A 27,847-nucleotide genomic window follows, 5' to 3' on the forward strand; every position below is an offset into this window, starting at 1 on the left:
TCACAAATTCTGGAATCTTCTCCTCACTGGGCTGCCACTAATGTATGGATAGATCTTAGGGCCCAGAGTTTCTTTTAGGTTTATTATTCCCAGAAGGCAAGAGACTTTTCTTTCTTTAATTACTGCTTTTAAAATTTGCTCCATGGTGTTTTGGTCATATAATAGTTTGTAATAGTGATGTAGTTAGATTTACCAATATATTCATTTCTGGGTCTTGTATAAGAAAGATGTCCCTGTTCCAAGGTTAGAGATATATATTTTATATTTTTTTCTAACACTTTATAGTCTTGATTTAGACTTAATTCATTATGTAGAAGTTTGTTATGAATGTGTGAAACAAAGCTCTAGCGTATTTTTCCCCCTAGTTTACTAAATACCGTGAGTCCATTTTCCAGATTTCTTAAATGTTCAAGTTGATCTAAGCACAACTGATTGGAAGAACATTTCATCTCTTCACATTGTGGCAAATGAGCTTATAGAGGCCACATGATTGTCATCTGTCCTTTTCCCTCATCCCATTTTAATGTCTCATCTGAGACTGGAGCTCAGAATAAGTGCTGTTAGCAGCAGCCCCCCTGCACATAGAGGCTGCTTAGGGACTCGGTAGTGCTTTTCTTCTGAATATTTAAAAATGCTTTCACAGCCCAAGATCCTTGGTTTTCTTTTTTCTAATCAAAGATGGCAAGACCCAGTATTTCCGAGACTCATGCTGTGTGTTCCTTGAGGGCACAGACCACATCTTAATCAGTGCTCTATCCTAAATCCCCTATGCTGGGTGGAGCATCTGCTGGTTCTCAAATATTTACTCTTGAAATAATGACTGTGTAGTCAGCCCTTGGGATCTATTTTCAGGCTCTGTGTAAGCTCTTACTTAAAACAAAATCCTTCCAGGTGGAAAGAGAGCAGCTCTGATGCCAGAGGGGCAGCTCTATCGGCAATTGCTGACTCTTCCTTTCTGAATTTTTGCCTTCCCGTTGGGCTTTTCTCCTTTTGATCCTACTTCCTACTACTTCCAGAGGTTTTCCCCTTAGAGAGTTTTATGTTTTAATAAGGGTATACTGTTTTTAAAATTTTTATTAAGGAAATGTTCAAACATGTTCAAATAGACTAGTGTAATGAATAGCTATCAGCATGTTGTCAGTCTTGTTTCATTACTTCCCACACATTTTAAATTTTGCTTGAGTATTCTAAAACAAATCCCAGGTATCCTGTTTTTTTTTTTACCTGTAAATATTTCAGTATATGTCTCTAACAAATAAGAATTTTAAAAAAATTATCGTAGTACACCCTTATCACTGGTAACAAAATTAATATCCTCTGGTAGCCACTTCAGATCCAGATTTCCCAATTGTCTCAAAACGTGTCTTTTTTTTTTTTTAAGATTTTATTTTTCCTTTTTCTCCCAAAGCCCCCGGGTACATAGTTGCTTATTTTTAGTTGTGGGCCCTTCCAGCTGTGGCATGTGGGACACTGCATCAGCATGGCTCGATGTGCAGTGCCGTGTCCGCACCCAGGATCCAAACGGGTGAAACCCTGAGCCGAGGAAGCAGAGCGCGTGAACTCAACCACTTGGCCACGGGGCCGGCCCCCAAAAAACATGTCTTTTTATAACTGATTTGTTTGAATTGGCATCTAAAGAAGATGCGCATGTTGCATTTTATTGTAATGTCTTTTTTTCTGTGACTATAGAGTGTCTTGCTTTCTTCATTTGGCTGATTATTACCTTATAATGTTAAACTTGTCCTCTATTCTCTGAATTTCCTGTAAATTGGCAATTATCTCTAGAGGGTTGATTAGATTTAGGTTCAATTTTTAGATGCAAGAAGCCTTCCCACGTGGCGCTGTGTACTTTCTCTTGGATCACATCATATCATATCTGGTTCCCCTATTTTCAGTGATATGACATTGATCCATGGGATCAGGTAGAGTCACACCAGAGTGATTACTTCTGTACAGCTATGATCCGAGGACTTGAGCCTTTTGAAAACTGACATTCATCTCCCCCATTTCTTACACAACATCTCAAGCTGCTCAGGGCAAAGCACCTTCTACACTCTTTCCCACTCATAGATCACATTGGGGATTTTTGTTATTGGTTTCCCAGGGAGCTTGGACTGGTGACGGGTTTGGGGATTTTAACCCTAGGTGGTGCAGTATCCCTTGCTTGATGGTAACTTGTTGTCTCTCACTGGTCAGGTCTGTGCGAGAGCGGGAGAGTCACAATCGAAAGAGTGCCAGCTCCTGTGATGTCTCATCCAGCCCTTCCCTGCCCAGCCGTGTGCTCCCCACTGAGGAAGTGAGGAGCCAGGCTTCTGACGACAGCTCCCTGGGCAGGAGCGCCAACATCCTGATGATCCCACACCCCCACCTGCACCAGTATGAAGTCAGCAGCTCCTTGGGCTACACCAGCACTCGAGGTCAGAGAGCTGAGGCATGGGCAGAGCTGGACAGAGCTGAGGACAGCTTCCTTCCTATCGTAGGGGATGGAGGGTGTGGCCAGGCATGGGGTATAAGTCCCATATCTTAATTATTTCCACGCCAGTGCAGTGAGGACAATTGCATGAGCTGTGTGTGTGTCTATTGTACAGCACTATTTCTGTCTTCCTTCCTCTGTCACTGTAACTGTAAACCTTTCCATGTTAAATGTAGAGCTTCCATGTTAATGTAGAGCTTTTCTTAGGCCTGGGGTTAAAGGGCTTTACTTATTTCCTTGTCATTTCCATTTGCACCTCTGTCCTCTATTCTGCTTTAAGATGTCTCCTCAGTTACCTGCTAACCTGGCTTGCGCTAGGAGCATGGGTACTGCTTTTCTGTATCTTATCTTCCCTATCCTGCAGCAGCTGCAACTAAAGTATACTGGTTCCTCCTGACTTTTTTAAAACTTTTTATTTTGAGATAATTATGGATTCATGGGAAATTGCAAAAAGTATACAGGGAGGTCCATGTTTCACTCATTTTCCCGATGGTGACGTTTTGCATAATTACAGTACAATGTCAAAACCAGGAAACTGACATTGGTACAGTCCTCAGAGCTTATTCAGATTTCACTGGTTTTACATGCACTCATGTGTGTATGTGTTTCTATGCAGTTTTATCATGTGTAGATTTATGTAACCACTACCACAGAACTATTCCATCACCACAAGGCTCTCTCATGCTACCCTTTTATAGCCACACCCTCCTGCTAATCATTCTCCTTTTCCATAATTTTCTTATTTCAAGAATGTTATATTAATGGAAGCATAGCCCTCCTGACTTTTGATCACTGACTTAGGAAGGTTGTACACGTAGCTGCCTACTGTTGCCCTGGAAGGATTCCCAAAGGGCAAGGAGTGTTTTCCATGACCCGGCAGATGGAAGGAGAAGCCATCAGCTCCAGGGGCCTCAGGACTGTGGAGCTGGGCACTTTTATCCATTAGCTATCATACACACTGTGCCAAGGGCCTAGGAAAATGTTTGACTGCTAAGAACAGTGTTTTTTTCTTTCACTGGTTCGAGGTATAAAAAGGAAATTCTGAAAGTGAAATGAGCAGATATTTAATTACACAACTATAGAATATAACCTATGTCACCTACCTTAAGTAGGGTTAGTATTCAAAGGAATTTTAATATATGTGAAAATTTCCAGGTTAGCTCTTTCCAATTTTCTGGAAATTTCTAAGTTTGTATGACAGTTATACTACCATTTTGCTGAAAATATTCTTAGAAGGGTCTGTAACAAAAGCTAAATTAAACTGAAAGTGAATCCTTTAAAACCCTTTGTTTTTAGATCTCCTCTGAGGAGATAACATTGCTCTTAATCCAAATAGCTTTGCAAACCGTTGTCTTAAAAATTATCTGAGTAGTAAAATTGATTTTAACAGTCCTTTAGTGATATTTTGGAGTTTATTGGAAAAGCCAAAAAGTAATTCACTGGAATATTGTAAGGCAGTACAATCTTGAGACCCTTAGATTCCTGTTTCTCTGTTATGCTTAGGGATTCCTTCTTTTTTTTTCTTCCCAAAGCCCCAGTACATAGTTGTATATTCTAGTTGTAAGTCCTTCTAGTTCTTCTGTGTGAGCTGCTGTCACAGCATGGCTACTGACAGACAAGTGGTTTGGTTCCATACCTAGGAACCAAACCTGGTCTGCCTAAGTGGAGTGTGCGGCACTTTAACCACTAGGCCATCAGGGCTGGCCCTGTTTAGGGATTATCGCCCATCTACCCACCCAGTGTAACATAGGAAACATTTCACCTGTCCTCTCTATGTATTTTTGACCCACTTTATCTGTTAGTCCTATTTCTCAACCTTTTCAAAGCATGTACTCACCTTTTTTTGGAGGGGGGCCAGTGGGTTTCTCCTTTTATTTCCATGATAACTGACTATCCCATATTCTTTTTTATTTGGTAAATCAGAGCATCAATTCATTAATTTACAATAAAAAAATCTAGCTTTCATAGAGATCTGAATGTTCTCTTACATGTAAATTGGCTTGAGAAGTTAAATGTTACTATATACCAGGTTCTTATTGGGTAGATAATGGTGGACAAAACGGATTCCTTGATGGCATGGAATTGGCATCTGCTGGACCCACTTTCTAACCTGAGTAGTTGCTTAGTGAACATGGGATGCTCACAAGGGGAGCTGGTTGTGAGTTTCAGCTCTTTGATCTACTCAGGTTATATAGCTTGCTGCTTCCATCTCCATAATAGAGACCTGTCTGCCATTGGATGGGCCAAGTCCAGTCTAAATATCATATTATCTTTTTGCCTAGTAAGGCTGGATGCATCCATTTCTTCATTCTTTTCTCCCAAGAATTTTTTTCCAACACAATAATATTTGATTGCTTACTCATGTCCCAGGCCATTGAGTCAATGGGAAGGGATTCTGATCCATCCAGTTGTTCAAGTCCCTAGGCTCCTTCCTTCCTGGGATGCCATGATCATCAACACTGGTCTCCAAAGTTGCCACAGCAGGGGAAAGAGAATGGATATCGTGCGTGGAGATATTTTTGGTCCAGGCCTTCAGTTGGAGCATGTCATTTCTACCTGTCTTCTGTTGGCTAGAACTAAGTTATTTGGCTCCAGTGCAAAGGGGCTGGAAACTATAGTCTTGTTTTGTGCATAAGAAGAAAATCAAACAGGTTTAGTGAACACATTAATTATCTCTGCCAGGATCTGCCCTTCTGGTCACCAAATATCTATTTTTATTGTTCCTCCCACATAGAGAATATTCCCACCTTGTCTCCAGGGGAGACAACTCAAGTCCCATCATTCAGTCCTTGCATTCAGCTCATAGTCCAGGGTCTCCAGGCGATGTGTGGTCCTCCCTTTCAGGTTTGGGTGTGGCTTCGTTGGGCCAGTAATTTAGGAACCAGAACCCCCTTTATTTAAAAAAGTAAAATATTTTAAAAGTACTCCCAAGTGTTTAAAAAGTAAACAGATCCGATATTTCCTTTTTTTTGTAGTTTGGCAATTTTACTCATTCCTCTCACTCCCTAACATGTATGATGTCCCAGATTCTTGTCAGCCAGGGCTGATCAGCCTGCCTAGTTCTGGTTTCATTGTGGCTCTGTGCTTTCTCTTTGTGCCTCTACTCCACAATAACTGGCAGATGTCCTGGAGAACATGATGGAGCCACCACAGCGAGACTCTAGCGCGCCGGGGAGGTTCCACGTGGGCAGTGCGGAATCCATGCTACACGTTCGACCTGGGGGCTACACGCCCCAGCGGGCACTGATTAACCCCTTTGCCCCCTCGCGAATGCCCATGAAGCTTACCTCCAACAGAAGGCGCTGGATGCACACTTTTCCTGTGGGTAAGTTAGTTGTTCAGGAAAGAACCCTGAACTGGGAGCTCCTAGTCCTGGTCCTCAGCACCTGTCAACTGTGTGGCCTTGGTCAAGGATCTCAGCTTCTCTGCACCCCACCCATAAGAGGGGGTTAATCACGCCTGCTCTCCCTGCCTCAGGGGTTCTTGTGAGGATCCTTGAGGACACACTTGGAAATGGGCTTTGTAACTGTAACTAGCTGTCTTGACCAAGGGCTCCTTTTTTCTATTTATAAGAGACTGTGCTTTGCCACCTGCTTTCTTTCCTAAGACTAGTGTCCCTCATTCTTGTTCATTCCTTCCTCTCTGGGCTCTTTCTGCATATTGATATTACACAGAGTTAGGTTACTCTCTTGTCTCTCAGGGGTCTGTGACAACCGAAAAAAAAGGTTTTTTCCCCCAAGTTCACTGTTTCTCCTAGCCCGTCCTTTTTGATCTGTATCCTGTCCTAAAGATGACAGTAAGATTTTATAAAGCAGCGGCTAAAATTAAACTTCAGCTTAATGGGCTCTTACTGGACTGGGAAGGAACCGATGCGTTAAACTCCAGGGTTTTCTCATGGAAGCCATCCTACTGAATGCCTGGAAATGTCTAGTTATTTTCTTTTGAACTTGCTTTTAGTGTTAAAAATTAAATAAGTGAGAAATGAATCTGGTGCTTTTGGCTGTTATTGGGGGTCATTCCCAAATCACTCTTTGTCCCCCTGATCTCTGCCATAATCAGCCACATAAGTTTTTTCTTTCTGGCGTCTCTTTTTCTCCATGGTTATCCCCACTGGCTCCCTTTGTGGTCTCTTCCGATAACTATTGCCTTTTCTTCCGTGGCCTTCAGCTCTTCTTGCTGCTGTGCTTTGCCTCTTCCTCGCTATAACACGCGCTTTCCTCAAACAACATTCTCCGAACACTGCTGCCTTTGTGTCACCCTCCTGTCCACCTGGCTCTCTGCTAGCTGAGGCCTTCCCTTGCCAGGCTCCCTAACTTTCCATCACCTCACTCCCATCCTCAGAGGTTCTTTTCTTTCCCAAGCTAACCCTGTGGTTTGTCCTGCACATGTTTTGCCTCTTTCACATTGGGGGTTTCACACATATCATTTCTTCTCCCCAGATGCCCTCTCCTTCAACCCCTGCTAACCTTGTTTAACATTCAGCTCTAAAACTTCTCTTTCTCCAGGAAGCATGTTTTAATAGCCTCGACTAATGCTGATTTGTCTCCTACTCGATGTCTTTTTTGCACGTGTGCATTCTCTGCTTCTTAGAGTCACAGTTGTTGTACTGTCTTATGTATTAACAGAGACATTGGTGTTTCACTCATGTGGTCTTTCTGATTTAGTTTGTGTTACCCTCCTGGGAGGTGCCCTTGCCTCCTATACTTCCCATATGTCTCTAGGGTGTCTCAGCTGACATGCGTGAGACAGAGGCTTCTAAGACATCCTTAGGCTGAACAAGATGACAGAAAGCCCCACAGGAGGCTGAGTCCTGCTTGGAAGAGGAGATGCCCTGTGTGGGAGCCGGAGGGTCACGTGTAGCAAGTTCCTCTTTCCTGTGTCCCAACAGCTGGAAAGAAGGAAGATGGTAGTTAAGTGCACAGCACTAGTTGTTGGGTGGGAATGATGCTCAGTGGATCTTTGTCTGGGTAGGACCATCCGGAGAGGCCATCCAGATCCATCATCAGACCCGACAGAATATGGTGGAGCTACAGGGTAGCGGGCAGAGGGACCCAACCCACTCCTCTGCAGAGCTGCTGGAGTTAGCCTATCATGAAGCTGCTGGAAGGTGAGGACATGCACAGGGCTCCGGGAGGTACCTTGAGAACACTTCCTAGCACCCAGGATCATGTGCAGAACAGACTGCTGACAAAATGTCATGGTTTTAAGATTTGAAGAGACAGCATGAAATCAGGCCCTTCCTCTGTCAGTCACATCATTCCCTTCCCTGGGCCAAGTGCAAAGCAAACAGCCTGATGTTTTTTCCAGAGGTGTTACCTAGACCCTGCTTTAGCTTTAATTCAAGGCACACTTTGTAAACCTCAGTCCAGGGTGAAAATGAGTGCTGAGACGGGTGACACATGCTGCGTGTTTTGGGCAGTCTGTCCATGAATTTTGTCATTTTGGTCACTGAGAAATTCCATTGTTGAGTTTAAAAGAAGTTAATGCTAAAAGCAATGGAAATCAAGGCCTGTGTTTATAGAAACAACTCTTTTTGAACCAGAGTTCCGAATGTGTTATAAGGCATCCAAAAAGAGTCAGTGTAGAAAGAAAGTCATTTAAGCCTTGACTGGCATGAGCCTGGGCTACACCGGGACTCACTGTGATGCTTCAGGAAACACTTCGCAAAGAGCAGTCTTTGGCCCCTTTTTTAGTCACCTTGACATCCTATGGGGTGGATGAGGGATACGGGCCGGGCATGACTCTCTTTACCAGATAAACTTAGTACCTCTATTCAGACACCTCTTGTCCTCTTGTCAGTGTTAGCCAGAGCAGGCAGAGGACAGAAAGGGCAGGCGGTCTGGTGTGGCAGTGGGAAAGAAGGTGGGGTGCCAGGGTTGCAGAAGCAGGCCACAGGAGGCCAGAGCTGGCACACGCCCCAAGCACCACAGCCTGGTGGCCTGTGAGATGGATCCCAGTGGCTGCCAGCTGTGTGGCCAAATACTCAGGCCTGTTTTTGATGAAAAACCCGGGGATACAGGGTGAGCAGGATAAAAGAGGTGATGATCTGCATTAAGCCAGGTGGCTGGGCTCTGTTCTCTGCAGGCACAGCACTTCCCGCCAGCCTGGTGACGGCATGTCCTTCTTGAACTTCAGCGGAACAGAAGAGCTTTCTGTCAGCCTGCTTAGCAACAGTGGTGCAGGTAACCAATCCAAGAGGTAACAGAGCTGGGATGCTCAGAGCAAACCCACGTCTAGAAATGACACGGGGGCCAGAAAAGCAGGGCCGTGTCTATTTTGGGATCATTTGAGCCACAATTTTGGGTGACCTATTTAGAAGCAGTGCTGTATAATGCATGGAATTATAAATGGGCTGCACATTACGTTTTTAGCTGAGAACATGTTGGTCAAGCCACATTTATCATCATTCTGTCAGTGAGTCATGATTGGGGGGCTGCTTATAAGCTTGGTGTTGAGGGCAACACCAGGGCCAAAGCAGGAGTGATCTCTGTTCTAGAAGAACTTTCAGTTGTTTGTGTGTGTGTGTATGTGTGTGGCAAACCACCCCCATAAAAACAATCAGGAGAGACCTGGAGGGGAACAGTGTGGTTCCAGCTATGAGATCAGAAAAGAGAAGGGTGGGTTAGAAGTGGGCATGCACCTCGGACTTGAAGGGGTAGAATTTGGTTAGGTGGAGAGTTTAGAAGGTAAGGATTCTAATTAGCGTTGGGAAGGGAGGATGAGTGTGAACTTATATTAATAAAAGTTTTTATGCTTTCCGGAGACATTATGTATCTATTATCTCATCCAATCATCCCAGTAGGGCTAAGTTATTAAATGCATTTTACACCTGGGGCAACTTAATGCCCAGAGATGTAGAGATATTAAACTAATTTCTCAAGCTGGTGGCCAGCTGTCCTGACTTAGACTGCTATTTCTAATTTCAACAGCATTGTTCAGAGTGCCTTTACAGGTGTAGGGGAACATGAGTTTGGATGGGTGGGAGCAGATTTTGGAAAGCCTCAAAGGACAGATATTTTTATTGTACAAAATGAATGTGAAAAACATTAAAACTGAAAAAAAATGGGGCTGCTTCATGTCTTAGTTTTCTACAAGTTAACTTGCGTTTCTAAAACTTGCTTTAAGGAAGGTGTAGTAAAATTGTATAAAATTGGTTAATGAAGTTTTCCTCCATTCATTGGTAGCTTAACAACCAGTCATAGTTCTAGATGCCTATGGCCAAGGCTTGGAGACTGGGCTGGCAGTAAGAGAATCCCTAAAGGGGATTATAATTAATTAATGAGTCAATTAATTTTATTTATTCATTCATTTTAAATGAGAAAACAAATTGAGTAAAAGTTTGGATGTAAGATACTTATTGTCCCTGCATTCAGGGTGCTGAAAATGTTACTTGGCTGCCAGACTCTTTTAAAGTGCCTTCAGAATGTTATAAAGGCAGTGTTTCTATTATTTTGCTAAACCAAGAAGCCATTTTTTTTTTTTAGGAACCCAGAGTTTGAGCTTCCCAGGCTATTTAGGGTAGAGTTGCACCAAGGAGGGCTGCTCTGGGGCTCACTGGACTACATCTTGAGCTATTTTCACTGGTAACAGCACCAGGATCTACCCAGGGTAGTCCTGAAGAGGTTATGTGCCTGGGGTAGCTCTGGTAGATGAGTCTTTTGGAATTGTGCAGTCTATTCTGGGGAGGAGAGGGAAGTTTCAAAGAATCCTTAATTCAGGATGGTTGTGGAAGATCATGGAGCCTCTGAGGTAATGGTTCCCTGACACACACAGATTGGAAAAGGATTTGCTGCAATCTAGATCTCTGGCTCAGCCTTCTCCCTCTGGGCTCTTGAGCTGTAGATCCATCTACCTGGTGGACCTCTCTGCTTGAATGTCCCCCAAATGCTTCATTCTTAATATATTGACAACTGAACTCATGTCTTGCTGTTCCCCAACCCACCCTTCCTCTTCTGACTCTGGCCCCTCATCTCCATTCTCGTTGCCATTGCTTTGGTTAGACCTCTGTCATTTCTGGCCAGGATTATTGCAGTAGCCTTCTAAATGATCTGCCTGCTTTGTTCCTGTCTCCTGATCAAATGCAAATCTGATCAGCCACTCCTTCCCACTATAAAACCCCTTAGTGATTCTTCATGGCTTGTGACACTTAGTCACCTGGCACCTGCCTACCTTTGTATCTTCATCTGCCTCTCTGTCCACATATCAGTGCATGTGGAAATGGTGCAGGCTCCAGAATCTTAGGACATGAGTCCTGACTCCACTCTAATGAGCAGTGAGGCCCTCGGGTCAGTTACTTAACCTCTGTATCTCAGTTTCTTCAACTGTGAGGAGGATTGTTGTGAATATTAAATGTGATAATACATATAAAGTGCTTAGAACAGTGCCTGACACACATAGTGAGCATTCCACAAATGAGAGCTGTTGTTATTAGTATTATTAGATAAGCATATTTTTAAAATATTCTGGCCATTGCTTGTGGCTTCTCAGAAGATCTTTGTCCTCATATTTCTTTGCATAGACTAGTCACTCTATGGAATATGTTTTTTTCCCTATCTTCAACCCCAGATTCTGCCTAGCAAATGTCAACTCAGTCTATGAATCAGCTCCAACAATACCTCCTCTCTCAAGCCCTCCCTGGTGATTCTCGCCCCTCCCCACGCCCTCCTAGGAGATGTTAGGCATGTTTCCACATAGTCCTGTATGCATAACCGAATTGTACAACTTGGCGCATCATGATCTCACTGTTTGTTTCCACGTCTGTCTTTTCACTAGACTGAAAGAGCTTATCTTTATTCATCTCCTCGCAGTGTTTAGTACATTTATTGACAAATGAATTTATACTTCCAAGACCAAACTGCCATATGTGAGAAGCGTTTGAACGACACACAAAATTATTCTGTTTAATTGGTATGTGAATGTTCAATTACATAAATATGTTCTGGAATGTTTAGCTTCTTAGAGAAGATGTGGGCTCCTCAGATTCTTTTTCTAGTCAGGGTGATATAGTTAAGTAAGGTCATCCTTACCCTTGCCCAGTCCTCTTATGACCAGTAGTGTGCGTTTTCAGGGGGGGCAGGGGTCATCAGGAGGTGGTCTATAGTATTGGGCTCACATGGGAATTGAGCTCCCCATCTTTGATCTTGTGCTTCCTGATCAATTATGTTAGCCACAGAAAGAAAGTAGATAAAATCGTCCTAATTTTTATTACCATGTGCAATAAACAATATCAGCTCTATCTTTAGGATATATCCAGAATCTTACCACATCACATCACCTCCACTAACCTAACCTGGTCCCAGGTGCCTTCATCTTTCTCCTGGATTGTCATAGTAGCCTGCTCTCTGGTCTCTCAGCTTCCTCTCTTTGCCCTTCCATATAGCTTATTTTCAGCACGGCAATTCAGAGTGACTCTTCGAAAATAGAAGTCAGATCATGAACCTTCTCTGCACAAAACCCTCCCCCTCCAAGGGCTTCCCAGTGCACTTAGAGTAAAAGCAAAAGGTGTTGTGGTAGCCGACAGAGCCCCCTTAGTCATGTGGCCCCTTGTTACTCTCAGACCTCGTCTCCTGCTGTCCCCTTTCATTCACTCTAGTGGTTCCCCAAATACACCAGGCACACTCTGAGTCTCAGGCCTTTTCTTTTGCTCTGCCCTTACTCCAGAGAGCTTCATGGCTAAAATCTGTCTGTCTGAGTTTGCCCAGGACAGTCCTGGTTTGAATTCATTGTTCTACATAATTACTAATAGTGTCGTCTCTCTCTCTCAAAGGTGTCCTGGATTAGATGATAAATTATATGGCTGCCCACAGCTTGCTCTCTTCCTTTCTTCAAGTCTTAACTGCCACTCTCTACCCTGGCACTCCCCACCCATATTCCTTGCCTAGTACTCCCTGACATACTAGATATTTTAATTTGATTATTTTTTTAATTATAAGCTTCATGAGGGCAAGGAGTTTTGGGTTTTGTTCATGGCTGTATCTCCAGAGCTTAAAACAGTTCCTGACACATATCAGGTAGTTGAATGAGTGCGAAGAGCTTTCTGAGGATGGCTGTCTCTCTACTGGAGAATGCTTTTCTTCTCTTTCTTAGATTCTTGACCAGTTAACAGGGTTCCTTTCCTCAAAGACTCGGGCATTCTTTTTCTACCTTGCTTGGTTTTGAAGCAACTTTCCTTTCAAGCCGTCCTCGATACTCACGTAATATGGTTTGCTGTCTTCAGACTCACTAAACTCTTACCCATTCCAGAAATGTTTATGGAACTCTAGGCCCTGTGCTAAGGCCTGTGAAGAAACGAAACAATTAAGACAATGATTCGCCTCACCTCGGGGAGCTCTGGCTCATTATCCACTTGGGATTCTAGTTGAAGCAGTTCCATGTGGGGTGACAACAGTGAGAGGAAGCCCTTTCTTGGGGAGCTGGACTGTGAGTGGTTCCGGTGGCACTGTGTGGTTTGAACATAGGATCTCTGCTACATTATGATATGATAGATGAGGGAGCGTGCTACGATCAAAACAACCTGGGACCAAATCCCACTCCTGCTCCTCCTGGCCTTGGGAGTTTGGCCCTCAGCCTCTGCTGAGCCTCAGGTTCTTCATCTGTATAAAAAGGGCATGAAGACCTTCACCTGCCTGCCCGCCTCACTGAGTTGTAAGGATCAAAAGTAGATCGAGTTCCTTAAGAGCAAAATCGTCACATTGGGTTCCTGTTTTAGGATAAAGTGGGGTCCTAAACAAACAACTAGTTAACATTTCCTTCGTTAAAAAATAGAAAAGTAACAGGAAAACCTCATCTGTGACCCTACCCTCAACACCCAGGTTTGACAGTTTGTACCATCTGCAGGCACTCAAGCGTGACTCAGATTTTCTCCTGCATTTGGACATGATTCATATGTGAGTCAGGATTCACAGGAGTGGCATCTCTGTGGGTTTCCCTCCTGGCCCCATAGAATGTCATTTTGAGCATTGTTGGCTGGGGCCTCAGACCTGCACTGTTCCCTTGTTTTTCACCGTGGTGCCCAGTAGGGACCATGTAGTTGGTAGGATTGGGCACATCATTTTTATCCCTGTGTTTCTTTAATTGGGCACCAGTTTATAAGACTTGTTAGTCAGTGTCGTTCCCTTCACTGGGGATAAGTGCTCTAGATAATTTTGAAGAAGAAAATAAGTGGATGCTGTGTTTTCTTTCTCTTTAGTATTGGGACTATGGGACATCAACATGGTGTTTGTGTTGAGTGTTAGGTATGTGCAACAGATTGGGCGTGAGAGCTAAAGTAAAAAGGAGGTCAGTACCTTGAGGCTAGAAGAAGGGCCTCAGAGTCACTCATCCAGGCCAGTCTGGGTTCTTTATGGGTAAGTGCCATCTCTGTAGCCCAAAGAGGAGAAATGACTTGCCCTAGGCACAGGCTTCTAGATGTCACCTGGGACCAGTTCCAAAGACCCCACACACTGTTACCCTTTTGGACCTGAGGTTAACAACCGTAGAAGACTATGATCAGACTTCTTGAATCTGAACAGATGTCAAAAGACAAAACTTAGGTCTCTCTTCTCAGCATTGGTTCCCCAAGTTGTGTTGTGTGTCTAGCTTTGAACTTGGAGAGTGAAGTTGATTCCCAAATGTTGGGTTGGAGCAGAGCTGACTGACCATGAGGTCCCACCTCCCTCATATCAGGTTGTTGGGGCTCTTCATGTGCCAATAGCAAGTCTGTTTCACTGAAATAAGCCTCAAAGGCAGAGCTAGTGGGAGAGAGAGTGTGTTAAGTTTGAACTCAAAGAAACTGTGTAAGTAGCTTCATGGAAGCCCTTGAAATACTTATTTCTTTAAATGTTTTTCATTGCTGTTTCTTTAAAATAAAATTTGTGAAGGGTGTGTGTGTATATGTCTGTGTGTGTGTGTAGCATAAAAGTATGTGGCCTTGAATGTGCTTGTATCCATTAGAGATGGCCCAAGTCCACCTTTGCCCTAGGAGCAAAAGCTGCTCTGAGAACCCTTTTATTGGTTGCCTCTTTGAACTCAAACAGTTGTTCACACAATTATAAGTTGAACTCTTTCTTTATTAGTATGAGCATTTCAGTTTTTATAGGCCGAGTCTGTATTGGGTTTTCTTCAAAAAAAAAAAAAAAAAAGTGATCTAATGATTAAATGTAGCATCACAGGTTTAGATGTTAAACCTGTGAGGTGATGTATTTAATTATTCTCCTATTGCTCAGAATGCTTTGAGAATGCCAATTTTGTAATTGCCTTCATACCAATTCTCAGGCTGAGCAAGAAAATCCACCTCACTGCTTCTTTATAGTTAGGCTTTGTGTTTGCATGAGAAGAGATGTTGTCAGCCAAGATAGCTTTTTTGGAAAATTTAGCTCCAAATGGCTTTTGACTGTTGACAAAGAACAGACAACATTTTCAATAGCTGAAAACTAGTACCCCAGATGGATCGTCAGGAAAGAGAGCATCCATAGAGTTGAGTAGGAAGAGTCTAAACGCCAGTTTCACCTACTTACTGTGAGATCTTTAGTAAGTTACTTAACTTCTCTGAGTCTCAGTTTCTTCATCTGTGGAAAAGGGATAGTACATACCTCATATCTGCCTCATAGTGTGGGTTTGAATAAACTGAAGCACTGTATTTGCCTGACTTAATAAGTTATATCTTCTTCTTATGATGACTAGTGATTTTTAAAAATCTTCTGAAGGCAGTTCCAAAAAAAGAAGTTCTAAAATTGTTTTGGCCAAGTGACATCATCTTTTTAAATTTTAAAAAATTTATTAATTTTTAAGTTTACATGTAGTAAAATTAACTCTGTGTGTATGTGTGATGGTTAATTTTTTTATTGTGGTCATAATAGTTTATAACTTTGTGAAATTTCAGTTGTACATTATTATTTGTCAGACAATGTATAAATGCACCCCTTCACCCCTTGTGCCCACCTCCTTCCCCCTGGTAACCGCTAAACCGTTCTCTTTGTCCATAAGTTTATCTTCCACAAATGAGTGAAATCATATGGTATTTGTCTTTCTCCATCTGGCTTATTTCACTTAGCATAATACCCTCAGGGCAAATGGGACAATTTAATCTTTTTTATGGCTGAGTAGTATTCCATTGTGTGTGTATATATGTGTACCCCATCTTCTTTATCCAATCACCAGTTGATGGGCATTTGGGTTGCTTCCACATCTTGGCTCTTGTGAATAATGCTGCAATGAATGTAGGGGTGCATAAGTATCTTTGTATTGTTGATTTTAAGTTCTTTGGATAAATAGCCAGTAGTGGGATAGCTGGGTCATATGGTATTTCTATTTTTAATTTTTTGAGAAATCTCCATACTGTTTTCCATAGTAGCTGCACCAGTTTGCATTCCCACCAGCAATGTATGAGGGTGCCCTTTTCTCCACAACCTCTCCAACATTTATTTTTTGTCTTGGTGATTATAGCCATTCTAACGGGCGTAAGGTGATATCTAAGTGTAGTTTTGATTTGCGTTTCCCTGATGATTAGTGATGTTGAGCATCTTTTCATGTGCCTATTGGCTACCTGTGTATCTTCTTTAGAAAAATGTTCATATCCTCTGCCCACTTTTTGATTGGATTGTTTGTTTTTTTGTAGTTCAGTTGTGTGAGTTCTTTATGTATTATGGAGATTAACCCCTTGTTGGATATATGATTTGCAAATATTTTCTCCCAGTTGGTGGGCTGTTTTTTCACTTTGATCCTGGTTTCCTTTGACTTCCGAGAAGCTCTTTAGCGTGCTGAAGTCCCACTTGTTTATTTTTTTCTTTTGTTTCTCTTGTCTGAGTAGACATGGTATTCGAAAAGATCCTTTTAAGGCTGATGTCAAAGAGTGTACTGCCTATATTTTCTTCCAGAAGTTTCTTTATGGTTTCAGGTCTTACTTTCAAGTCTTTGGTCCATTTTGAGTCTGTTTTTGTGTATGGAGAAAGATAATGGTCTACTTTCATTCTTTTGCATGTGGCAGTCCAGTTTTCCCAGCACCATTTATTGAAGAGGCTTCCCTTTCTCCATTATGTGTTCTTGGCTCCTTTGTCGAAGATTAGCTGTCCATAGATGCATGGTTTTATTTCTGGGCTTTCAACTCTGTTCCATTGATCTGTGTGCCTGTTTTTGTACCAGTACCATGCTGTTTTGATTACTGTAGCTTTGTAACATATTTTGAAGTCAGGGATTGTGATGCCACCAGCTTTGTGCTTGTTCTTGTTTCTCAGGATTGCTTTGGCTATTCAGGGTCTTTTGTTGCCCCGTATGAATTTTAAAATTCTTTGTTCTACTTCTATGAAGAATGTCGTTGGGATTCTGATTGAGTTTGCATTGAATCTGTAGATTGCTTTAGGTAGCATGGACATTTTAACTATGTTTATTCTTCCAGTCCATGTGCATGGAATATCTTTCCATTTCTTTATGTCATTATCAATTTCTTTCAGTAATGTCTTGTAGTTTTCTTTGTATAGGTCTTTCACCTCCTTGGTTAAATTTATTCCCAGATATTTTATTCTTTTTGTTGTGATTGTAAGTGGGATTATATTCTTGAGTTCTCATTCTGTTGGTTCGTTATTGGAGTATAGAAATGCCACTGACTTTTCTAAGTTGACTTTGTACCCTGCAACTTTGCTGTAGTTGTTGATTATTTCTAATAGTTTTACGATGGATTCTTTAGGGTTTTCTGTATATAAAATCATGTTGTCTGCAAACAGTGAGAGTTTTACTTCTTTATTGCCTATTTGGATCTCTTTTATTTCTTTCTCTTGCCTAATTGCTCTGGCCAAAACCTCCAGTACTATGTTGAATAAGAGTGGTGAGAGTGGGTACCCTTGTTTTGTTCCCGTTCTCGGAGGGATGGCTTTCAGTTTTTTCCCATTGAGTATGATGTTGGCTGTGGGTTTGTTATATGTGGCCTTTATTATGTTGAGGTAGTTTCCTTCTATACCCGTTTTATTGAGAACTTTTATCATGACTGGATGTTGGATCTTGTCAAATACTTTCTCTGTGTCTGTTGAGATTATCAAAATTCATTCTTTTTAGTGTACATTTTTTTTTTGTATTGCCGCTTTGTACTCAACCCCTATCCCTATCTTCTGGCAATCACTGATCTCTTCTCTGTCCCTCTGGGTTTGCCTTTCCCAGCATATCATACATACAGAGTTACACCATATGCAACCTTTTGAGTCTGACTCGTTTCCCTCAGCATAATGCATTTGTGATTCATCCAAGTTGTTGCATGCAACAGTAGTAACGTTCATTACTTTTTATTTCTGAGTTGGATTCCGTTGTATGAATGTACTAGTTTGTCTATCCCATCACCAGCTGAAGGACATTTGGGTTGTTTCCAGGTTTTGGTAACTGTGAATAAAGCCACTGTAAACATTTACGTAAACCTATGTGTGAACATAAGTTCTCATTTCTCTTGGGTAAATTCCTAGGAGTGGGACTGTTGGGTCAAATAATAATATATATTTAACTTTTTTTTTTAGGAAGATTAGCCCTGAGCTAACATCCACTGCCAATCCTCCTCTTTTTTGCTGAGGAAGACTGGCCCTGAGCTAACATGCATGCCCATCATCCTCTGTTTTATGTGAGACACCTGCCACAGCATGGCTTGACAAGCAGTGTGTAGGTCCTCACCCGGGATCTGAACCAGTGAACCCTGGGCCGCCAAAGCGGAACGTGCGAACTTAACCTCTGCACCACCAAGCTAGCCCTATATTTAACTTTTAAAGAAACTGTAAAACTGTTTTCCAAAGTGGTGCACCATTTTGCATTCCTACCATCAATGGATTAGGGTGTCAATTGCTCCACATCCTTGTCAGCACTTTGTGTGACCAGCCATTTTAGCCATTCAAAGAGGTGTGTAGAGGTATCTCGCAGTGCTTTTAAGCTGCCATTTCCCTAATGACTGATGATGCTCAGCATCTTTTCATGTGCCTATTTGCCTTCTGTATATATTGTTTGGTGAGATGTCTGTTCACATCTTCTGCCCATTTTCCCATTGGGTTTTTGTTTTCTTGCTCTTGAGTTTTGAGAGTTTTTTATATATTCTAGAGACCTTTGTTAGATATGTGATTTGAAAATGCTTTCTCCCTGGTTGTAGCTTGTCTTTTGAAAGATGTCACAAGGGATTTATAAATATTTGTTCTTATTATAAAAGATTCAGATGATACAAAAGTATTTAGAGTAAAAAGCACAAGTTCTCTTTTACCTCCTCTGGCTTTCTTCTTAGAGATAGACATTATTGACAGTTTGATGAGGATCTTTCCAATCCTTTTTTTAGTATCATAATTTTCTAGTAAATATATTTTTTGAAAGGGACATTTAAATATTGATATGTGTGTTTTAAAATTAGTTCTACTACTTTTCAGTCAATAAGTTGCATTTAAAAGGATATTTCTGTTTTTTCTTTCAGCTCAGTTGTAGGTAAAATCATTGTTTTTCTCTTAAAGTAGTGAGTTTTGATGTGCTATGTCGTATTCGAGAAAGCCAGAAAATTCCAGATAAAGATGACTGTTGAGTGAACTAAATTTAAATAGGTCACTTTATATTTGCTAAAGATTGCTCTAATTAGTTGAAATGACTTTGAAATATGTCCATTTCTTTAAAATAAGTGGCAGGTTGCGTTTTCTTTTGTGTGTGTGTGTGCATATGCGTGTGCGTGTGCGTGCGCTGAAGATCTCGTTGGGCAAAGAATGTTATTGATAACCTCGGAGTAGAGTTCTGGCTCATCCTCAAATTTTAGATTGCTCATTTTTCTTTGATTGATTCTTTTGTGCTGTTTGAAATGCTCAGCACAGAATTTGTACTTGGTTCATATTTTTATTTTTAGCTATAAATTTTGGCTTTTTCAATCATAACTTTTTTTGCAGAATGAGCCTCATTAAAACAAGGTGTTTTCGTCTTTCCATAGGTATGAATCCTAGGACCCAAAATAAGGATTCTCTAGAGGACAGTGTTTCTACCTCTCCAGACCCGAGTAAGCGGGGGTGGCTGACTGGTGAAGGTGAGGGTGGGGGTGGAGGGGGGTGGGGGTGGTCAGAGCATGAGGAAGCAAGAGGGAGCCCTGTGGGAAGAGAAAGGTCCGGAAGTCCACGTCTCTGAGGTACTAGAAGGTGAAGTGGTGAGGGAAGACTCTTCAGCCTCTCCAATGGAAAGTGAGAGGGGATTGGCCAAATGACCTGTTCTGGAATGTGATTCAGGGGCACATGGGAAGAATAACGGAATTCCCACAAGACCCTCCTGCCAGTCCAGAGCTGGCCTTTGACCTTATATGCTAATGATGGCTCTTGGGAGAAGTTGGAAAAAAGTACTAAGAAGAATTTAGGGGGCCGGCCCAGTGGCTGAGTGGTTAAGTTTGCTTGTTCCGCTTTGGCGGCCCAGGGTTTTGCTGGTTCGGATCCTGGGCATGGACATGGCACCCCTCGTCAGGCCACACTGAGGTGGTGTCCCACATAGCACAACTAGAATGACCCACAACTAAAATATACAACTGTGTACTGGGGGGACTTGGGGAGAAAAAGCAGAAAAAAAAAAAAGGATTGGAACTGTTTACATACCTGTAGTTTAAAATGTTTGGCTGGATTGCATTTGTTTGATCAACTTTTCTATTGAAAGAGCTGTACAGTAAGAGAACATCTAAATATCTACAGTAGTAAAATATCAGCAAAAAGTCCTCTTGCCTGATAGACTTGGTTTTACTTAGCTGTGACCAGTGAGTATACATCACCAAGTCTTTTTATCCCCACCTATGATTAACTTAATAATCCTTTCACTACTTTTTCAGGTCCCTCATATTGGTCATTTTTAATGGCAATATCAAACACATTACTTTATCCTGGTTTGAATAATCATTTCTTATTGGTGGCCATTTGGGTGGTTTCTAGTTTTTTAGTGACAGCATGTATATGCAGATATAATGCATGGTGCAGTGGGTATATTTTTTCTTTTGGTTCACATCCTTGGAATATATATCCCAAAGTACAGTTGGCAGATTGATTATTTTCTAGAAAGCCTCCAGGAATGAATAGATGAGCCTCTTTCTTCTTTACAATCCCAGCACTGGATTTTGTTACCTCTGTTTACTGTTGTTAATGCTTCTGAAGTAGGACCTCTTCAGAGGCCTTCTTTGCAGAGCCTGAAGATACTAGAAAAGAGGCCACTCTTTTTCCAGGAAAAGAAATCGTTAAACCAAGAATTGGGAACTTTTCTCCCCATAGGATTTTGGACTAGGCATTTGAATTCTCTGTATCTTGGTGAATGCCTAGCAGAAAACGTTTCTAAAAGGTTTTTATAATCCTGAGGGTCAGGACAATCTAAGAGGGCATAAAGATATAGCTGTCTTCTGCTTTTTTCTCCCCCTCAGTGCCTTCGACCAGGTCTCTTCCTTCTGCTCCTGATTCTAATCAGGACATAGGAACAAGCTCATTCCCTTGTCTGCCATATAGGGAAATTGGGGTGATTAATTAGGCTATTCTGGGCTATGTTTTGAATTCTTGAAGTATCTGCGTATAGTCAAACTCATAGAATCAGAGAGTAGAATAGTGGTTGCCGGGGTCTTGAGGGGGAAGGGGAAATGGGGACTTGCTAATCAGTGGGCATAAAGTTTCAGTTATGCAAGAAGAGTAAATTCTAGAGATCTGCTGTACAACATTGTGCCTAAGTTAAGAGTACTGTATTGTACACTTAAAAATTTCAGAGGATGGAGCTCGTTAAGTGTTCTTACCACAATAAAGTAAAATTCAAACGAAGAAAATCCCCAAGACCTGTGTAGACCATGGGATTCGGGCTGTTGCAGGTCAAATCATCTTCCCCAGGGCAATGGTGCTGCAGGGGGCGTATTTCCCACTGTGACTTAGCACACAAGTTTTCTTCTTCTCCTTTAACTCTGACTCTGAGTTCACTGGGACTCTGTTGTACTGAGCAGTGTGTGTCTGTTACTACATGTGGAAAGATCCCTCAGCAGAGAAGCTTTTGGTCGTGTAACCCCTGGGAGGTTTGGCTTGGCCAGGTGTTTAAAGGGGTCGATGATGCCACCATACCTCCTCCGTGGACCAGGCAATGTGAGGGCTGATGAGAGAACAGGCTGTCATACTGTAAGCTGTATAGCACTGTGCAGAAATAAGGTGTATGAGGATCCACCTCAGGACTCAGAGGCAAAGGCATGGAGTGTTTCTGCTTCATATTGCTCCCTTGTATAGAGATTTGAAAGATAACCTTCACTTAGAGAGAACTGCCCTCTTACTTTCTCTCAGTGATTCTCAACCAGGGGTGATTTTGTTCCCCTGGGGACATGTGGCAGTATCTGCAGACATTTTTGGTTTTCACAACCAGGGGATGCTCCTGGCATCTAGAGAGTAGCATCCAAGGATGCTGCTGAAGATTCTCAAGGCATAGGACAGCCCCCTACAGCGAAGAATTATCTGGTCTAAAATATCAGTAGTGCTGAGATGGAGAACTGCTTTAACCAAAGAGTGGGCAATTTTGAACAGATCCATGTGGTCGGGCCTGCTCTGCGGATGGCAGCTTTTATTTCTGGATTGTTAAACTCTGTCCCTGAAAGTTCTGGCCTCATAACTTTCCCAGACATCTTTCCTTGATTTCTCCTCCTACCCCTTTGGATCTGTGACTTATTTTTGCAATTCTGAAAGTATTCTGATTTCTGCTACGGTGTGCTGTTCGCCCCCAAATCGGGCTGAGCTCTCCTCCTTTCCCCACCTAGCCTCTCTGCAGTCCTCAGGAGAGGCTAGGGCTCCAGCCTCCCATCTGCTTTTGGAATGTTGATTTGCTTCGAAATGTAACTCTGCCTGCCCTGCCCTGTGGTAACCTCACTGACATTGCGGCTGTAGCTCACGTAATCAGCAGAAAATGAAAGGTATCAGCTGTGAATCCCATTTGCATGATGGGATTGGAGAAGCACGTGCACTGCATTATCTAACAATCTCTGTTTCTCTTTCTCTTTCTCCCTCCCCCAACCTCCTCTCCTCTTCTCCCTCCCTTTCCTGGCAATTTTATCACCTTTCACCGTGAACTACTACCCCCTCCCCCCAACATCCCACCCCTGCCCTGGTGACCACACACATCTTTGTGCCCTGTTACACGAGGCAGTTCTGACACTGTCTGCTCCCCCTGTAGTGCCAGGCTTCTGTTGCACAGTTGGAGTGGACTGGAAGTCTCTCACTACTCCGGCGTGCCTCCCCCTTACTACCGACTACTTCCCCGACCGCCAGGGCCTGCAGAACGACTACACGGAGGGCTGCTACGATCTCCTCCCAGAAGCGGACATGGACAGGTTGGTGTCAGAAGAGAGGCGCCCGGCTTTGTTTGCGGGTCCGGGTATGTCCAGGTGTGTCTTGAAACACTGGATTTTCAAACCTGTGTCCTCCTTTTGTGTTGAGGAAATTTTATGATGCAAGAACTGTTAATTTTTTCTTTAGAGTTCTATTGACCTGCCTTCTTTAATCATTTGTCCTCATTGGTCCTTTCTCATATTTCCTAATGTAGTTGTTCTGGGCACACTAAATCTGATCTTTTCTAAGATTACCCATTTCGGTATCAAATGACCTACCTTCTTTTTCCATCTCTTTGAACTGATCATTTCTCCCAAAACTGGTTTACAAATATTAGTTTTATGAACCACTATAGAATGGTTATCAGGGTTGGCTTGGGCTGAAGCAAAGGAGAGGACGGGGCTGTGGACTCTGAGTGTCTGGGCCAAGCCTATCCGTGAACAATCATCTGTTTTTTCAGGAGGGATGAGGAAGGTGTGCAGATGACGGCCCAGCAGGTGTTTGAAGAGTTCATTTGCCAGCGTCTCATGCAGGGCTATCAAATCATAGTGCAGCCCAAGGCACAGAAACCCAACCCCGCCGTCCCACCCCCGCTGAGCAGCAGCCCGCTCTATAGCCGAGGTGAGTTTTTTCCTTGGACTTAAATTTTTTCTTTTCTGCTAAATTTGTGCAAGTGGGTTCTCAAGATGGTACGGAATAGATAAATTTAGGAGTAATTGTTTTTTAACACAAAATTTTTCTTTCTAAATTTTACTTTATATGAAGAATAAAGTCTCCACTAGGTGCAGCTTTCTTAAAACTCTCTTTAATCCCCAGCTCTCCTTTTAAGGAAGAGGACATGAGGAGTGTTACAGCCTGTCTTGGGCAACACCTCAGAGTAGCAGGCAGCTGTGCCAGTACTGAGCTGTGAAAGTCCTTAGTGAATATTCTAGTCCCAGAAACTTGTGTTTATTTCTAGCAAAGTCCCTGACACACACTAGGTTCTCAGCTGTTAGCTAAACCTGAAGTTTGTATTTCTTTTTTTCTATTCTGGATTCATCTCGTTTGTCACAGAAGCTTAGTGACTTGAAGCAAGAATAGGTCAACTATGAGTGGCAGAGAGTAGGAAGTGACAAAGACTCAGTGATGCTGATTTAGTTAGAGCCAGGCTCTGGAGAGCTCTTCTCAAATAAGTCAGGCAGAGAGCATTAAGTGTGGGTGCCTGGAATCAGAAATCAGCGATCGCTTCCTGGAACAATCAATGAGCAACTCTCAGTCTCTTGCTTCCTCCTTGTAGCTAACGAGACCCCCAGCTCCCCTAATCACCCAACTCAAAACCTGAGATTGCCTTTGGCTCCATTAAAGCTCCTTTGGCCAGAGGATCATAGAACTGTGGACCTGTTAGAGGGAGCTTAATGGCCATCTGGTCCAGGCCCATGGTTTATGAGGAAGCTCTGGACTCCCTCTGGATTTTCTTTGAAAGCCCCTAGTGAAATTTATCACGTCGCCTTCTTTTTATATTCTAGACTCTACTAAATAGTAACCGTTCTGAGTGCCGGGACTATTTCAGCTTCATCTTTTTATCCTCCACAATGGAAACCACTGTGCCTGGCTTATAATATTGTTCAAGAAATATATGAATTCATTCATTCACTCATTCAACGGTATTTTTGAAGCTCCTACTCTGTGGGGGATTTATAGCCTAGTGGGGGAAAAATAACAGTCAAACTATGAAATGTAATTCCATGTTGTGAAAAAGACTGTGAGATAAAAGTCCAGGGGCTGTGAGAGTATTTAATACAGGACATAATCTGGTCTAGAGGATCAGGGACAGCTTCCTTGAGAAGGTGATGTTTGCGCTGAGACCTTAAGTATGTGCATGAGTTATTAGGAGAAGCATGTTGGGAGTGGAAGGCAGGAGGAGGAGGGAAGAGCATGCCAGGCAGAGGGATTGTTATGCCACAGGTATAAAGCCCTGTGGCAGGAGGTATTGTGACACTTTCTGGGCACCAAAAAGGATGCTGGTATAGATTACTGGACAAGTGGCCGTTATAAGTGAGCCTGTGCTACTCAATGATCCCAGATTTTTTGACTAGTGATTGTCAGCGGGACCCTGTTTCACTTGTGAGTAGAACAGCATGGGCCCTGTCCTCGGAGTTTACGGTCTACTCGGGGAGACAGCTGTTAAACTAATGAAACACAAGTATATATTTGATCACAGATTGTGAAGAGTGCTATGCTGGGTGAAAACAGGAAAAACTGCTGCGCACCTGATTTAGAATGATGTATCTGGGTACTGTGCAAGATGCTCATGAGCGTTACCTTATGGCATTGTCTTCCTGACTGCCCGCAGTGTGTTTGTTGCATGAATGAAGGAATGCTGGGATGGAGGTGAGCCCTCTTTCTAGTTGCAGAAAGCAAGACTCAAAGAGATTTGGTCCCCAAAATCGCACAGCTGACAGATGAAAGTGCTAGGGTTTAACCCGGGGTCCCCAGAGTCAAAGCCTGGCCTCTCATATGCAACCTGCCTGCCACTCCCTCGGCATCATCTGGGAAATTTCCACATTCACAGTGATGATCCTTTCAGCCTCTGCTGTCTGCTCTTCTCCTGACTACTCCCACGCTGCCTGCCGCTGTGTGACCAGCTGAACGAGGGGACTGTGTTTCATCTCTAGATCCAGGGGATCTTGTCTTGGCTTGGTTGTTCACCAAGGCACTATTTTTACTCTCTTGGCAGCTTGTTATTTTCTTAATTCCTCATTATTTTCTTCTTTCCTATGTTCAACTCAATTCAACAAATATTTTTAGAATACCGACTGTGGGCATGGCCCTTTGTCAGGTGCTACTGAAAATATAAAGACAGACAAGATTTGGGCCCTGGCCTCCAGGAACTTTTAAGAGTTTGAGACATGCACATAAGGGGCTACATACCTGTATGTAGAATTGAGACTGCTGTTGGGGTCTGATAGCTTTCTGGAGGAAGTGGCATTTGATACTGACCTTGAATGATCTGTAGTATTTTAATTGTGGCCCAGGCAGAGAAGGCATAAGATGCAACAGGAACAAATTTGGAGAAGGAAATTACAGCAAATAAATAAATGTTCCTTTAAGACTGAAACATGGTATAGCATTGTGGGTGTCGGGAGCTCAGGCCAGAAAGCTAGGTTGGCTGCCACCCTGGGGTGAGGACCTCAAATGCCAGGGTGAGCAGCCTGTGCTTGGGTGGAGCCGAGTTCCCTTTTATTCCCACAGTTGTCTCTCAGTCTGTTTACATCTACTCCAGAACTTTCCTTCTCAGAGGACAAGGAATCAGGCTGTTTAGCTGTGAGGGTGTCATCTGGGTGCTATCAGCACCCCCAGGCTCTAATCAGCTGCTGGTTGGTTCAGTAACAGGAAAATCTGCCAACTTTAGGACATTTTTTTCCTTTAACCAAGAACAACTCTTTTCCCTGAAACTGCCCTTCAGAGGAATGTGTTGTCTCTTTTATTTCTCCTTTTCTGAATCTATATGGAAGAGAAACAATTGCCTGTTAAAGGAATGACTCTCAACTGGGTGGAGAAAATGATTTTTTTCTCTATTAGGCCTTGTGTCCCGAAACCGCCCCGAGGAGGAGGACCAGTACTGGCTGAGTATGGGCAGAACTTTCCACAAAGTGACACTGAAGGATAAGATGATCACAGTGACGCGGTACCTTCCCAAGTGAGTCCTTGGATATTTAAGGTTTTCAGCTACTGTCCTGAATTGCATCCGCATACTAAATTATGTTTATAACACATACTTCAAACTGAGGAGGTTGAGTGGTTGGTTTTCCTTTTGGAGTTACTGTTTCTCTTTCTAGGGTTATTTAGGGTTATAGCTCACCTACTTCCAAAAGGGATTTGATTCAGCTTATAATGTTTAGCCTGATTCATAACACGCCAATTGAAAATAAGGAATGTGAGGATAGAAGAATAAGAAAGTTTAAGAAGATCTGAGAAATCTCATTACCAGTGCCTGGGATGGGTTGGTTACTGTGGTCAAGGGTTAAATGCCAAGGATGGTGCTAAGTGCATTGAGACAGAAAAGGTGCAGGAGAATTGAAGGAGTTCTCTTTGGGACTTCTGGACATGCCCTTTATTTTTCAGGTACCCTTATGAATCTGCCCAGATCCACTACACCTACAGCCTCTGCCCTTCCCACTCAGACTCAGAGTTCGTCTCCTGTTGGGTGGAGTTCTCCCACGAGCGGCTGGAGGAGTACAAGTGGAATTACTTGGACCAGTATATCTGTTCTGCTGGCTCCGAGGACTTCAGGTCAGAGGGCGTGCTTTGCCTTTGCATCCTGCTGCCTTGGGTTTATCTGCGTTTTAAAAATCATTAAAGTGGTAAACTTTGTGTTATGTATGTTTTACCACAAGAAAACAAAAACCGAAAAACCCCCTTGGTGATGGACTATCAGTGCAGATCATGTTCTTAGCGTTTTCCTGACTACTTGTGGTGTCTCATTTTTAATTTTTATGTGTGATTTATGATGGTGGTGATAAAAAGCCACCTCTTCATTGGGCCTGGGTGCACAGAAGAATTCTGATGTCTCTGGGATATAAAGGGAAAGCAGCCTTCAAATTCCTTCTTCAGAGCTTGTGTTTTAAATGAAGCTATGAGATGTAGCTTCTGGTGAACACATGCTCATGGGGAGATGGACCACCCCCAACTCCAGGGAGAGGGTTGGGATGGTATGTTCTTTGGGAGTGCCTTTATCATCTACTTTTTCTCACCACCACTGCCTTTTTTCCCTTTGGTCCTTCATAGCTTAATCGAGTCTCTCAAGTTCTGGAGGACCCGCTTTCTGCTCCTGCCAGCCTGTGTCACTGCCACCAAGCGCATCACGGAGGGGGAGGCCCACTGTGACATCTATGGGGACAGGCCCCGGGCAGATGAGGAAGAGTGGCAGCTCCTGGATGGCTTTATCCGCTTTGTGGAGGGCTTGAACCGGATCCGCAGGCGGCATCGTTCAGATCGCATGATGCGGGTGAGGGCTCCGTGGGCCCCTTGGGGCTGTGCTTGGTCTTGGATGCAGGAACTTTCTCCTCCTATCTCAGAGGCCTCTTGCTGGCCGGTTTATTTACTCCACAACTGTCCA

The 27,847-nt window shown here is 43.0% G+C and overlaps 1 protein-coding gene across 8 annotated transcripts in view; it reads left to right on the plus strand.

Annotated features, from left to right (window-relative positions):
- The window catches only part of DEPDC5 (DEP domain containing 5, GATOR1 subcomplex subunit), a 117,169-nt gene that overhangs the window by 44,563 nt on the left and 44,759 nt on the right, over positions 1-27,847 (plus strand). For 5 of the 8 annotated variants that reach the window (XM_046640818.1, XM_046640817.1, XM_046640820.1 and 2 more), the window contains exons 21-30: positions 2,197-2,417; positions 5,595-5,798; positions 7,445-7,580; positions 8,558-8,655; positions 19,374-19,439; positions 22,568-22,751; positions 23,210-23,370; positions 26,311-26,428; positions 26,854-27,021; positions 27,517-27,736. In XM_046640818.1, coding sequence (XP_046496774.1) covers positions 2,197-2,417; positions 5,595-5,798; positions 7,445-7,580; positions 8,558-8,655; positions 19,374-19,439; positions 22,568-22,751; positions 23,210-23,370; positions 26,311-26,428; positions 26,854-27,021; positions 27,517-27,736 — 1,576 coding nt within the window. The remainder of the gene's footprint in view (positions 1-2,196; positions 2,418-5,594; positions 5,799-7,444; positions 7,581-8,557; positions 8,656-19,373; positions 19,440-22,567; positions 22,752-23,209; positions 23,371-26,310; positions 26,429-26,853; positions 27,022-27,516; positions 27,737-27,847) is intronic. The other 3 variants (XM_046640819.1, XM_046640822.1, XM_046640824.1) reach the window with 1 other exon arrangement.

Source organism: Equus quagga, chromosome 15 (assembly GCF_021613505.1).
Source record: "Equus quagga isolate Etosha38 chromosome 15, UCLA_HA_Equagga_1.0, whole genome shotgun sequence".
Classification (NCBI taxonomy): domain Eukaryota; kingdom Metazoa; phylum Chordata; class Mammalia; order Perissodactyla; family Equidae; genus Equus; species Equus quagga.